This window comes from Oncorhynchus masou, chromosome 7 (assembly GCF_036934945.1).
Source record: "Oncorhynchus masou masou isolate Uvic2021 chromosome 7, UVic_Omas_1.1, whole genome shotgun sequence".
In the NCBI taxonomy this organism is placed as follows: Eukaryota; Metazoa; Chordata; class Actinopteri; order Salmoniformes; family Salmonidae; genus Oncorhynchus; species Oncorhynchus masou.
The window spans coordinates 18,708,355-18,724,086 of NC_088218.1; the positions used below are offsets into that span (position 1 = coordinate 18,708,355).

Genomic DNA, 15,732 nt, shown 5'->3' on the forward strand with positions numbered 1-15,732 from the left:
ATAGAAATTTGGTAGAACTGATTTAAATTTTTCCTGCATTGGCCACTAGGAGCGCCGCCTCAGTGTGTGGTTTCCTGTTTGCTTATTTCATTATACAGCTGACTGGGTGCGGTCATTGTGCCAGCATCTGTCTGTGGTGGTAAATAAACAGCCACGAAAAGTATAGCTTAAAACTCTGGGCAAGTAGTGTGGCCTGCAATTTATTACAATATACTCTACTTCAGGCGAGCAAAATTTAGAGGTGGAGGAAAATCTCAAACCGTCGCCCCTGCGTGAGTTTATTCACGTGCATGATGTCAGAATGCTCTCACTGTTCCAAAATTGATTGTTGTGATTGTTACACAACAGGACAGTTACACGCGCTGCCCTCAAACCAAGGCAAGCTGCCTGCTAATTACTTTTAAGATGTTTCATTTTCTTAATTTCAAATTATATTCTAACAAGTTTTTCCACCTCCTCGTTAATTCACATAAGTAGCAGCCCATTTCGCTGTTGTGGATAATTTATGTTTGAGGCTTTACTGAGTCGAACAAACTTCTCTCTTCAACGAGAGCCCAAGCACTTCCCCAGATCAAGTATGAAGACATTGCACATCTAGTCCGAACAGATCTTGCACAACGTTTTCCCCCAGCACCCACATTGCTTTCATGGTTGTTTTCCTTACAAATTGGACTTTAGACATGTGTGCATTCTTATCAAAGTAAGTTTCTATTTTCTGTATAGCGTGTTGTATAGCGTGTTGTCCTTTCTGCTGTAGCACACCGTATGGATCCTAATGTATTTACTGTTTTATTCACATTCTCAAGTACTGGTGGCAAATCCTGCTTCCTGAATTATTGCAGAGATTGTAATGGACATGTGTGTAAATTACTTTATTGAATGTTGCACTGATTATGATGAGCTGAACTTAAGGTATTTGCCGGCTATGTGTGGCGCCATGTTTGACGTTATACAATGCATTCTGGTTGTCATGTAAGCATCTCTCACACCAAAGACGTTATAACAAGGGATAGTTCACTCGACTGATTTATGGGGCTTTAAAGACAACTGAACTCTGACAAATACTAGATAAAATCATGACGTCAATGATCTTCAGGTCAGAAAGTCAGAGCTCTAGAAAGAGGAACGAGTTCCCGAGTTGAAATTCCGAGTTGGATGACAGTGCAAAACAATTTCCCCCAGTCAGAGCTCCCCCCCCCAGAGTTCCCATTTGTCTTGAACGTACCTAAGTCAGATTTCTCAGTTGTTTTGAACAATCCGATTGTAACATTGGTACCTCAGGGTTGCCAGCTCAGACCCACCTTTTCCAGGGGTTTTATTCTGTGTATAAACTTCTGTGTTTGCCCCCCATTTATTGATGAATCCCCCATCATAGTAATATTTCCTGCATCATACCCCCCCCCCACGATACCTTCACCCATTTTTACCCCCCATGGGCTTGAAAACCCCCCACACAAACCCCCCTAAAATGGTTTAATCCCTGTTTAGCTTTCGTGCTAAGGTTAGTCTTGGCACTAGGCTTGTATTTGGTGTGATGATCTGTGAGGTGAAAACATTTTACTTGCTTTGTGATTTATCAAAAACGGTAAACGTCAAGTCATGTGCTCTGGTTCTTGTATACACTAACAAGTACATCAACAATTTGTAATATGCTGAAAAGTGGCTAAACTAACAGAAGCTAAATTCTTTGATGGTGGCCATGGTTTTGTTTCTTTGATGCGCAGAAAACTCCCCAATCCCAGAATGCCATTCACTATAAGACGCAAATAAACAAAGTCAAAGATGGCTGCACTTATTGCCTAAAAAATATGAACTTGGTTTAGCTGACATGCATCTCTTCTCTAAACAATATTACATTTATCCCTTGTGGGACATTGTAAAAATGTCTAGCTGTTAACTTTTGTTTAGTTTTTTTGTCATGGTTTATGGAATGAGTTTAGCTGTGGATGTGTTCGGTGCTGTTTGGCTGATGGAAGTTCGCATTTATCTTTTACAATCAAAAGGTGAAATTTGTTGCTACTGTTTCAAACACATTTGTGATCATACGCTGCAGGCACCACTCAATGATCACAAATACATGATCGTACTCGTTAAAGGGTTAAAAGTAACAAGTCTTTCCTAAAGAACTAATCAACAGTGATAAACTGACTCGGACAGACCATGCCTTTGTCTCGTTACATAATGAAGTAGCAACATGTAGTGTCGGCAGGACAAACGGACGCCTTGTTGGGTATCAGAGTGACAAAGCTGTTATGGGGAGTCAAGTGCTTAACTTGTGTTTCCGACTGAAGTCTTGCATGTCCCTTTCCTGGTGTTTGTGTGGGGGCTGCCTGCCAACAGCAATCAGCTGTGAAAGTGCTGACCTTTGTTAGAATTCACCCTGTGTGTGTGTGCGTCTGCCTGTCTGTATCTCTATGTGTGTGTGCGCGAGCGCTTGCGTGTGTGTATGCCTGCATATATGTACCTGAGCCAAAAACACAACTAGCCCACAGAGTGTGAAGGAGAAGAGAGTAGTCTAGCTAAAGCCAGGCAGACAGAAGGCTCTCCATAATCCCTGGCTGTCCCGTGTGCGGACAGAAGGAAGGGGGAGGAGAGACGTGCTACAGCACCCACACAGCTAATCATGTCCTCTGAAAACACCACTGAACCAAGCCCCAGTTACTCATGACACCCCAAATACAGTACATAAAGCATCAATGTGGTACAACTGGTGGATTCCAACCTATAAAAAAAGTACAGCAGCACTTTCTCTTGGAGATAGCGCCGGTTCTGATTCTGGCCTAAAAGAAAACGACACAAGAATCTAAGGAGGACTCATATAAGTAAATTGGGAGTGTGATCAGGTGTGTGTGAGTGAGGGACATGGTCAAAGGGATCTCTTTTGCCTCTAGTGGTCATGTTTCCCACCATCCATGTGACTGAGCCAGTAGGGCAGAGCTAAATGTGGACAGCCAAATGCCACAGAGGCCATGCATGAATAGAGTGGTGATGAAGGGAAGGCCTATAGGACCATACAGTTTGTGTGTGTGTATGAGAGAGAGTTCTAGAGAAGTTAGTTGAGACACTTTTCAGTCAGAATCTTTATCCTGTTGCTCGTCATGGTATCTCTACATGTTGTTTAGAGGATGAGTCTTCTCTCAGACAACCCCCTCAGTAAATGTGCAGCTGTTTGTCCATAAGCTGTTTACAAAGGCTTTGCTGAGAGGAGAGGCGGCCTTGCACAAGCGTACACACACACACACACACACACACACAGGACTGCTCTCCTTTAGTCAGAGAGGAGTTGCTAATCTGGCCCGCTGGGCACTGAGCAGCTGTCTGTCCGGCTGATTAACCCCCCTACTGGGGAGAGAGGGGAGGACCCCCACCTACACATGTACTCAGGATCAGGAGGCAATCCACTCAGACTCATAGAACAGGGGTGTGTTCAGTTCGCTTGAATGTTTGCTACGTTGCAGAACGGTTTGTAATGAACAACAATTTTTCCAAAACGTTCTGGTATGTACGTGGACAGATATGTTTGCGCCGTTCGGTGGGTGTGGCTTGAAGGAATGAGTGATATTTAAAAAAGGGCAGCAGTGCATTTTGAACGCACAATCCAACCCCCCGGTTTTTCAACTGGTTGTTCGGTACAGCACTGTTTCAGTTCAATTAAACATTACATTTTTGTACTGAACGTGAACGCAGCCATGGACTGTGCAGCACTGGGCAGGCTAGAGCATTAACTAGGGTCCAGTCAGTTTGTTTGGACTTCAACAGGCAGGAGTGAGGATAATGGATGCTGCTCCAACTTGGTGTTGTTGGTTTATCTATGTGATATGGCAGAGCTCACTATGGCCTTGCAGAGCTTTCACTAGCAGACAGAAATAGAGCGGAAAACAAAGCTAGCCATCCCCCACTTACAGCCCCTCACCCTACTTCGACCCTTACCCTTCTTCCACAGGATGTTGACACAGCCCATTTATATGGGCCCAATTCACACTCAACCCTTCTGCAGCAAACAAGTTTTTTTTTTTTTTAAACAGGCACGTCCCTGCAGGGGCCCCTTCCTGTGGGGTCTTTCGGGTCAAACACCCCCCCGCCGAGCTCAAGGGAAGGGGGGGTTGGTCAGAGTGTGGCAGTTCTTATGTCCAATGATTAATGCAGGTTATTCAGTATAGGCTACCCCAACCCCCCTGACCTCACTGTGTATAAGATATTAGTTTTGGAATTGTTAGTTAGATTACTTGTTGGTTATTACTGCATTGTCGGAACTGGAAGCACAAGCATTTCACTACACTCACATTAACATCTGCTAACCATGTGTATGTGACAAATAAAATGTGATTTACCACTACCCGAGGTAGGCTACCAGCACAGCAAAACACAGGCCTGGCCTGGGGTACAAAACAGGCACGTGGCCTCTCAGCTCTACCTAGCAGCCTGCCATTCTGAGTTATGAGCCATTTGACTTCCCAAAGCCTTTTTGAACATATTTAAATGTTCCATCCTCAGAGCAATTTTAAAAACAGGTTAACTGACCATCATGAATTGTAGCTGGGTTAACCCAGAGTCTAAGACCCTTCTAAGCTGGGGGAGGGGTTCTAAGCTAACATATGGAATTGATTTAAGATGGTCAAACCAATAATTCTTTAGATATTTGATTTTGAATTTTAAGACCCCTTATGGTATCCAAAAAATACAAGCTCTGTCAGGTTGGATGGGGAGCGTAAGCTGCCGGGCTCTGCCTGGGCCACTCAAGGACATTCATAGACTTGAACGGAAAAAACTCCTGCGTTGTCTTGGCTGTGTGCTTAGGGTTGTTGTACTGTTGGAAGGTGAACCTTCACCCCAGTCTGAGGTCCTGAGTGCTCTGGAGCAGGTTTTCATCAAGGATCTCTGTACTTTGCTCCATTCATCTTTCCCACGATCCTGACTAGTCTCCCAGTCCCTGAAAAACATCCCCACAGCATGATGCTGCCACCACATTTCATCATATGAGTGGTGCCAGGTTTCCTCCAGATGTGACACGTGGCATTCAGGCCAAAGATTTCAATCTTGGTTTCATCAGACCAGAGAATCTTGATTCTCATGATCAGGGTCCTTTAGGTGCCGTTTGGCAAACTCCAAGCGGGCTGTCATGTGCCTTTTACTGAGGAGTGGCTTCTGTCTGGCCACTACCATAAAAGGCCTGATTGGTGGAGTGCTGCAGAACTGATTGACCTTCTGGAAGGTTCTCCCATCTCCACAGAGGATCTCTAGAGCTCTGTCAGAGTGACCATCGGGTTCTTGGTCACCTCCCAAGGCCCTTCTCCCCCAATTGCTCAGTTTGTCAGGGGGGCCAGCTCTAGAAAGACTTGGTGATTCCAAACTTCTTCCATTTAACAATGAGGCCATGGGGACCTTCAATGCTGCAGAAATGTTTTGGTACCCGTTCCCAGATCTGTGCCTCGACACAATCCTGTCTCGGAGCTTTACGAACAATTCCTTCGACCCCACGGCTTGGTTTTTGCTGACATGCACCGCCAACTGTGGGACCTTATATAGACAGGTGTATGCCTTTCCAAATCATGTCCAATCAATTAAACGTTCCATAGGTGGACTCCAATCAAGTTGTAGAAACATCTGAAGGATCAATTGAAACAGGATGAACTTTATTTCAATTTCAAGTCATAGCAAAGAATCTGAATACTTGGGTAAATTCCTTCTGTTTTTATTTTAATAAATTTGATAACATTTCGAGAAACCTGTATTCACTGTCATTATGGGGTATTATGTGTAGAATAATGAGAATGTTTTTTAGAATAATGCTATAATGTAAGAAAATGTCAAAAAGGTCAAGGAGGCTGAATATTTTCCAAATGCACTGTATGTTAATTAGATTGCCGTGGGAATTGTAGGCTAAGGATTAATGGATAAATTAAACCTATGGATATTCCAGATCAGAATTCAGCCACCCTGAATTCCCCTTGATAGTTTTTAAGAGCCTTTGAATGGCCCCTGGGTGGCTGACAAACTCTGGGGGACATATTTTTTTCTAGTGCTTTTGACAGTGACATTGTCCTGATAGAAAATGATGCCTGGCCTGTTCCTACTATGCGCTGTGGTGGGACAGTGCACAGTGCGCTGTGTTGGGACGGTGCGCTGATGACTCAGGAGACAGAGTCAGAGGATGACGACATCAGTGCATGTCTGCGCCTCTCTCCACTGCCATTCCCCCACCACCCCAGATTCCCAATATATCCACAAGGAGAGAGGAGTGTGTATAGCCAACTGCCATCTTAATCGTTTAACAAGAGCCAAAACCAGCCCGCCTTAACTTCAGTCTCAGGCAAGAACAGTTCCCCTACCAGGGCTTCCAAAACGCTCTCCCCCCTACAGAGTTTTCCTCCAGGGACCGTAAACCAAACCCCTTATAACTAAGCATTAAATCAAAGCAGGAGTTGTGCAACAGAACCACATGACTCATCCTCTAACTCCATGTCCCGACTTGCTTCTTAAGACATGAACAGAGGAACTAGGAGAAACAGTGAGAATGTTCAGTGGATATCTGACACCATGCACTGCATTGAACGGTTTGTTTTGGCGTTTCTTGTACAGCAGAGGGCCCTGGTATTCTTGCTGCCCAATTAGCTGGAAACAATAGCAGCAGTGTTGCAGAGCCTCTGGCCCTGTGTCTGTGCCTGAGAGGGGCTGAGAGCCTGGGAGACAGACATACACAGGCCTACACTACATCACACCATGGGTCTTGGAAGGGAACCATCAAGGGCAAGGGTGACGCAGGGTGGGAGGTACAAGCACATACACACTTCCCGTACACTCAAGACACTAGTCTTACCCAGAGCATCTTAGACAGTCAATAGTCAGGTCAGTGCATGTGGCCCAAGTAGGAAGTCAAACCACATCCCTTGTGTTGCCAGCAGTACAAACTAAGCTCCCATCGACTGGACAGGAAGCAGTCTGACCAATGAAGACCACAGATGGTTTAGAATGGGTTATCTCGTCCTTTCCACTGCATTATAATTCAGTTCATAGTTCAGTTTCTGAGGTCTTACCGGTTTCGGCATGTTTGTCTCCTCTCCTCCCTTCACCCGGCAGCTGAGAAGACAACTCACAGGACGTATAGCTTCCCTGTTTCACAGGACCTGGGAGACAGAAGATCAGTTCAGTTATGGGGACATTTTAGCAGATCTAATGCAGGTAGAACAGCTGATGCAACACATGGATGAGAGAGAGAAACCAGGGCAAAGGGGAACGGATGAAAGAGAGGAAAGGGAGTTTAGGACAGTGGGTAGAGAGGGTGACGATGATAGTCACTGTGGTGTCAGGGTCAGCAAAGGACAGAAATAAATAAATGACCATTTCTGATGCATTTCTGAGTTTTCTGCACATGCTCAATAATTTGTCAAATATGAAATATTTTTATTTCATGCACAAATCGTTTTGGGATTCCCTCCGGATATCATACATGATATGGCCAGATATTGAGTCATTAGATATCCTGAGATGGGCCTATGTGGACATCTTATTTTCTCTATATGATGACAAATACTGACAGTAGGCCAGCATAGTATATTTTCTCTATATGATGACATCTTATTTTCTCTATATGATGACAAATACTGACAGTAGGCCAGCATAGTATATTTTCTCTATATGATGACATCTTATTTTCTCTATATGATGACAAATACTGACAGTAGGCCTGCATAGTATATTTTCTCTATATGATGACATCTTATTTTCTCTATATGATGACAAATACTGACAGTAGGCCAGCATAGTATATTTTCTCTATATGATGACATCTTATTTTCTCTATATGATGACAAATACTGACAGTAGGCCTGCATAGTATATTTTCTCTATATGATGACATCTTATTTTCTCTATATGATGACAAATACTGACAGTAGGCCTGCATAGTATATTTTCTCTATATGATGACATCTTATTTTCTCTATATGATGACAAATACTGACAGTAGGCCAGCATAGTATATTTTCTCTATATGATGACATCTTATTTTCTCTATATGATGACAAATACTGACAGTAGGCCTGCATAGTATATTTTCTCTATATGATGACATCTTATTTTCTCTATATGATGACAAATACTGACAGTAGGCCAGCATAGTATATTTTCTCTATATGATGACATCTTATTTTCTCTATATGATGACAAATACTGACAGTAGGCCAGCATAGTATATTTTCTCTATATGATGACATCTTATTTTCTCTATATGATGACAAATACTGACAGTAGGCCAGCATAGTATATTTTCTCTATATGATGACATCTTATTTTCTCTATATGATGACAAATACTGACAGTAGGCCTGCATAGTATATTTTCTCTATATGATGACATCTTATTTTCTCTATATGATGACAAATACTGACAGTAGGCCAGCATAGTATATTTCCTCTATATGATGACATCTTATTTTCTCTATATGATGACAAATACTGACAGTAGGCCTGCATAGTATATTTTCTCTATATGATGACATCTTATTTTCTCTATATGATGACAAATACTGACAGTAGGCCAGCATAGTATATTTTCTCTATATGATGACATCTTATTTTCTCTATATGATGACAAATACTGACAGTAGGCCAGCATAGTATATTTTCTCTATATGATGACATCTTATTTTCTCTATATGATGACAAATACTGACAGTAGGCCTGCATAGTATATTTTCTCTATATGATGACATCTTATTTTCTCTATATGATGACAAATACTGACAGTAGGCCAGCATAGTATATTTCCTCTATATGATGACATCTTATTTTCTCTATATGATGACAAATACTGACAGTAGGCCTGCATAGTATATTTTCTCTATATGATGACATCTTATTTTCTCTATATGATGACAAATACTGACAGTAGGCCAGCATAGTATATTTTCTCTATATGATGACATCTTATTTTCTCTATATGATGACAAATACTGACAGGAGGCCTGCATAGTATATTTTCTCTATATGATGACATCTTATTTTCTCTATATGATGACAAATACTGACAGTAGGCCAGCATAGTATATTTTCTCTATATGATGACATCTTATTTTCTCTATATGATGACAAATACTGACAGGAGGCCAGCATAGTATATTTTCTCTATATGATGACATCTTATTTTCTCTATATGATGACAAATACTGACAGTAGGCCAGCATAGTATATTTTCTCTATATGATGACATCTTATTTTCTCTATATGATGACAAATACTGACAGGAGGCCTGCATAGTATATTTTCTCTATATGATGACATCTTATTTTCTCTATATGATGACAAATACTGACAGTAGGCCTGCATAGTATATTTTCTCTATATGATGACATCTTATTTTCTCTATATGATGACAAATACTGACAGGAGGCCTGCATAGTATATTTTCTCTATATGATGACATCTTATTTTCTCTATATGATGACAAATACTGACAGTAGGCCTGCATAGTATATTTTCTCTATATGATGACATCTTATTTTCTCTATATGATGACAAATACTGACAGGAGGCCTGCATAGTATATTTTCTCTATATGATGACATCTTATTTTCTCTATATGATGACAAATACTGACAGGAGGCCTGCATAGTATATTTTCTCTATATGATGACATCTTATTTTCTCTATATGATGACAAATACTGACAGGAGGCCTGCATAGTATATTTTCTCTATATGATGACATCTTATTTTCTCTATATGATGACAAATACTGACAGGAGGCCTGCATAGTATATTTTCTCTATATGATGACATCTTATTTTCTCTATATGATGACAAATACTGACAGTAGGCCAGCATAGTATATTTTCTCTATATGATGACATCTTATTTTCTCTATATGATGACAAATACTGACAGTAGGCCTGCATAGTATATTTTCTCTATATGATGACAAATACTGACAGGAGGCCTGCATAGTATATTTTCTCTATATGATGACAAATACTGACAGGAGGCCTGCATAGTATATTTTCTCTATATGATGACATCTTATTTTCTCTATATGATGACAAATACTGACAGGAGGCCTGCATAGTATATTTTCTCTATATGATGACATCTTATTTTCTCTATATGATGACAAATACTGACAGGAGGCCTGCATAGTATATTTTCTCTATATGATGACATCTTATTTTCTCTATATGATGACAAATACTGACAGGAGGCCTGCATAGTATATTTTCTCTATATGATGACATCTTATTTTCTCTATATGATGACAAATACTGACAGGAGGCCTGCATAGTATATTTTCTCGGCACCAGCAATGCATATGCTGGTTCATAATCAGTACCCCGATATGCTTTTTGATATGCTTAAATCAGGACCATTTCTGATGCTTATTTGAATTTTGAGGACATGTTCAATAATTTTACAAATATTAAATCCATATAATTCTTTGACACTTGAACTTTTTGTATTCCATCTACGTTAAAGGCACGCGCAAAACCGCAAGCTAAAAGCACTGTAACTGGTAGCCTAGCAACAAGAAGGTTAGCTAATTAGGGGGGAGCGTAAAAGCTAACTGGTAGCCTAGCTAGCTAACAAATAACATTTCTTTCTCTTCAGGGAATATATTTGGGTGTGTTTTGTATTACTGATTAATATAAGATAGCTAACCAGCAACTTGGCTAGCTAGTTTGTACCAGTTTGTTTTCTCGTCATGAATGAAGCAGGTACATAATAGCTACCTTGTTGGATGATTATGCGAAATGACAATTTTCTTGCAATATCGACACAATTTTAATGAATGATTTATGCATTGACAGTTTGGAGTGGATCACAGACCAACACTACCATCGTAGGGTCTGGACTGCCGGGGACCGCCGCTGACGACCCAATCTGCACCCATCGTCCTTAACAAACAGGGCTGGCAGGGGAATTGAGGGTGTGCAACTTATTTTCTGTTAAATAAATCAAATCCATTCTTAGCAAAGATTGGCCTACATTTGTATCTTTACAGAAAATAGGTGTTCTGATTGGATTTGCTATGCTGTATTTTTTTTTTTAAACAGAAGTAACATATTTCTTTGGATTTGGATTAAATCTGACATTTGCTTTTCCGTGCCTTGTAGCCTACTACTGAATATGGTGCTGTATGCTCAGATATGTCCCCTTCATGTGAAGAAGCACAATGATTTTTGGTGCCTGAACAGGTCAAATCATTTGGATGCTGGACATTGATCATGAGTCTGATTTAGTCCATTTTCAATCAGACATATGAGGATGAATATTACATATCATGTAAGGATATCCATTGAAATGAATTATTTGGGGATAAGTACAGATCCATAAATGATCAGGTAATGACTACAGATATGATACATTTCTGAAAGTATGTAGATTAGTTCATGACTAAGCATAAAGGCTATGTCAGCATGTTGACACATACCATTTCCTGAGTTAAAATGTTCTACAAATATGTAAGCGGGTGCACGCTCATCAGGGGCATGTCTTGAAGGGATCTCACCCCAGATATCTAGGGAGATTTCTGAGGTCTGGATTGGATGCCTGTAGAAACTGTCCCATTAGGGAGAATATCCTATCTCAATATATTAAATGAAGGACATACGTTTCTGGAGCATGTCTACTCCTTATATCTAATGAAATGTCAGATATCCGGATATATACTGTCATGACGTTGCCCTCTTTGGGTACAACAAGCTCCATCCCACTCGCCCTGTCTCCTACACACAGGCTGCTGTGGTCAAAGAGAGATCGTAAATTCCTGGAGGAGATTATCTCCTCATGGCCACAGTATAGAGACAGAGTGAATTTTCATAGAGAACAAAGGCATTTCTTCCACCTCACAGAATTTGAGGCCAGAACAACATGCATGTTCTGGAGAAGGTATAAAAGATCGGTGAAGAATCCAGCTACGAACTGGTCCGTTTGGTACAATTGTGTGGAACTCATGGGAGACAATACGGACACATTACCATAACGCTGTTTATATAATAGCCTCAGATATGAGGTTTAGATCTAATTGTTGTATAAGATGAATGAGTGAAGATGATACTGTTTGTAAAATTGTGTAATGTGATTTTGGACGATTTAGTTAGTTAATAAATAAGTGGATTTAAGACAATTGATGTATGGATGACTCATAGTGAAGACTGGGTTTGTGCAGATAACCAACAATTTACAACGTTTGGAATGAGACTAACGGGAGGTAAAATAAATAATTCATTCATTCAGAAGACTATTGATCAGATATTTTCATATCTGAAAAGTTATATTAGGAAAATTATAACTTTTTAATCTGAATTATTTTCCTTGGTGCCCCGACTTCCTAGTTAATTACAGTTACATGATTAATCAGTTTAATTGAGTAATACTAATTACAGAGAATCTTTGATAAAAACTAAAAGTCTTCATTTAATGATAGTAAAGACACGACAATACTGATAAAGACACCCCCTGAGATTGACCCTTTTTGCCCAGCGCTGCTTTTCGACTAACACCAGTGTTAGGGCTTCTGCATGCATTCCATCCAAAACAGTTCTTGCATATATTATGACAACATTTTGTGACTTTTTGTTAGATTTGGTAAAAAAAATCGGTTGTTCATGCACAAACATTTTTCGAAACAAGCCGAAGCAGGCAGCCGAAGTCGAGGCCCCTTCGTAGGTGATTGGTCAACAGTAGGGATTATTCAATTAAGTGTATTGCCATTCAACAAGACGCGACTTGTTTTCATGCAAATGTTTTCACTTGAGAAATACTGCAAACATCCTTGGAAAAAAAGTCAAAACGAATTACAGATTGAGTAATTTTAGATTAATTCTAACTATTTTGAGGAAGCGTATATTGGCTACGGCATCTCAAGATGCACAAACAGTACTATTGACGCTTGTTTCTAGTTTTTGTAGAAAAGGTCTTGTAAGGGACTATGCGAGCACACTCGTTCGGTTCAACCAGCTGAGTTCGGGTAGGCGCCAGTCGAACAGAAGCATGAAGTGATAACGCCTTTACACTTAGTGTATACTGATGTTATTCAACTGGGAAATTGAGTTTTCATAGCTAGGGCTGACAATGGGGACTTGTGAAGAGCAAAATCAACAACCTCTGCATAATCTATACAGTTGCTTTGTGGAAATGTGTTAAAGTTCACAGTTAGCCATTGTGATGTAAGCGACAGCTTTGGCCCATGTGAGAGCAGGTCAGCTGGAGCTATAGATCAATGAGACAGGGGCGATGGCCGTGTAGATGTAAACAGAAATGCCTGAGCCTTTTGGGTAATGGAGGGATAAAATGGAGAGAAGTTAAATCTGCTTTATGTTTGGTTTGCTTGCCAATGACACTAACAATAACGAATATCACGATACTGGTATCGTCCCAGCCCTATCAGACTGTCAGTGATAGGTTGTAACATTGTTTGCACCTCTGATGCAATGCATTGAGTCATGGGCAAACACTCCCAATATTTGGTTAATTTCAAGTGCATATTCATTACCATTAATGACCCTCAACATGTTTCAAGTAGATGGTAAATTGAGTTAAGTTTAGTAAGAGAGGGTTCAAGCACTTATGTACAGTACAAAAATATGGTCATGCATAAAAAACGTTGGGTAGGACCGGTGTTTATGGCACTGGGATAACGTTACTAAAGTATTGGCGCCTGTAGAAAGTAACGGAATTATTTGTTCTAGACTGTAATTTATAGACCGTGATCGCGTCGAGCAAAATTGTTACAATCATTGCAACACTGGTTACACTAGTCACCCGCCCGCCTCCCTTTGCAATAGATAACCTTCGAAACGCGCCAATGCTACATTGTAAGGTTAACCCAACGAATGAAACGAAATTATACTTGCTAATACTGATGCACTATGGCTAGGGAAAACGAATGATATAGGCTACGTTGCAGTTCTAAAAACACGAGGCAGTGCATGTCACACTAACAAAAACGTTTTTGCAAGCAAGATAAGTTAAGTCAAGTTTTGAAATCTTCGCGAGACAGATGTGACCGCGTGTCCCATAGCCTAATGTTGTGTTTTCATCTAAGTGCAAACTCTTACTGCGCAAATAATAAAAGTAGCTTATCTTCCAAAAACGGGTTTCAGAGATAAAGAAATGTTATTTCTCTCACACATGTATCAGTATTAAGTTTGAAATGAAGGCCTGCCTTAGCCAACTTTTACAACACGCGGAGTACACAAAAATCGCCCCTTTTCCATCATCTTACAGAAGCTCTTCAAAGGAGACAAACTCACCTCTGGTGAAGGACTACAGCTTCAAAGACCGACACAATTCGGAGTATTCAATGCTTTCAGGTTATCCACGCTGTAAACTAAACGAATATATTGAATGTACTCTTGTCACCTCCAATTTGCTCGTGAAGCCTGTTAGAACGGACATGAGTGAGAAAACCGTGCAATTGAGATCTACCGTAAGGCGATTTGTGAAGACATTCAATATGGCCGTCGGACTAGTTGAGGTTAGGTGTGGTTCATTTAATATGTGGGGGTACGCGCTCTGCTCTGCTCAGCAGCAGCGAGGAGAACTCCCCCAACTTTAAAATAGAGTATTCTAACAGTGTCAGTGGGTGTACACTATACAGTCATAGTTGTGTATACACTCATTGGTGTGTACACACAATATCTCATACTAAATGGAGGGAGAAAATCAACATGCCAAATCCTACGAATTGTTCTGAAGCCAGGTTGAACACACACGCACACCTTAATATGAGTTAGACATGTACTTCTATCTCCCTTTATCCCATTTTCTTTCCTTTCACCAGTGGATCAAATATAGTCTATGAAGTAGGAATGATAAATGGAACAATAACAAGCGGAAAGTCAGTGTACAAAGGGAAACAGTATCCATGTTAGTTCTATTACCTCATAAAGAACATCAGTTTTGTCTCACAAATAAAGACTATGTCTGCTATGATGTCTGTGAATATTTCTCTCATATCTGCTTTGTAAAACACGGAACCATTTAACATGAAGTTCTTGTTTTCGCAGAGTATCACACTAATAGTGGTGGGGAAAAGTACCCAATCATCATACTTGAGAAAATTACTCAAGTAAAAGTAAAAGTCACCCAGAAAAATTCTACTTGAGTCAAAGTCTAAAGCTTTTTGGTTTAAAATATACTCATTTTAAATTCCTTATATTAAGCAAACCAGATGGCACCATTAAAAAAAAAATCGGAAAGCCAGAGGCACACCCCAACATTCAGACATAATTTACAAATGAAGCATGTGTGTTGAGTGAGTCCGCCAGATCAGAGGCAGTATGGATGACCAGGGATTTATTGGTTTATACGTGCGTGAATTATACCATTTTCCTGTCCTGCTAAGCATTCAAAATGTAACGAGTACTTTTGGGTGTCAAGGAAAATGTATGGAGTAAAAAGTACAATATTTTCTTAAGGAATGTAGTGAAGTAAATGTAGTCAAAGATATAAATAGTAAAGTACATATAACCCAAAAATCTACTTAAGTAGTACTTTCAAGTATTTTGTAACCTGAGTACTTTACACCACTGCACACAAATAATTCTCCCTCACTCAATAATCGTCCAAGGCCATGCAATGAATTCAAACACGAGAGTTACAAAATATGTACCAATTTATAATACTTATAATATTCAGGTCTGTGAAGCTCTTTGTTTAAATTTCATCAGTTGGTTTTGTTAAGCTATATTTGCTGTGAGCCTAAATAGCCAGCCTCTTGAAAAGTTACTAATTCCATGTTG

The 15,732-nt window shown here is 40.2% G+C and overlaps 1 protein-coding gene across 1 annotated transcript in view; it reads right to left on the reverse strand.

Moving 5' to 3' along the window:
- Window positions 1-14,499, reverse strand: part of LOC135543449 (radixin-like) — a 31,485-nt gene extending 16,986 nt beyond the window's left edge. The window contains exons 1-2 of the mRNA XM_064970722.1: window positions 14,242-14,499; window positions 7,035-7,124 (exon numbers count right to left, since the gene is read on the reverse strand). Of these exons, the coding sequence (XP_064826794.1) occupies window positions 7,035-7,046 (12 nt within the window). The 5' untranslated portion in view covers window positions 7,047-7,124; window positions 14,242-14,499. The remainder of the gene's footprint in view (window positions 1-7,034; window positions 7,125-14,241) is intronic.
- Window positions 14,500-15,732: the final 1,233 nt, after the last annotated feature.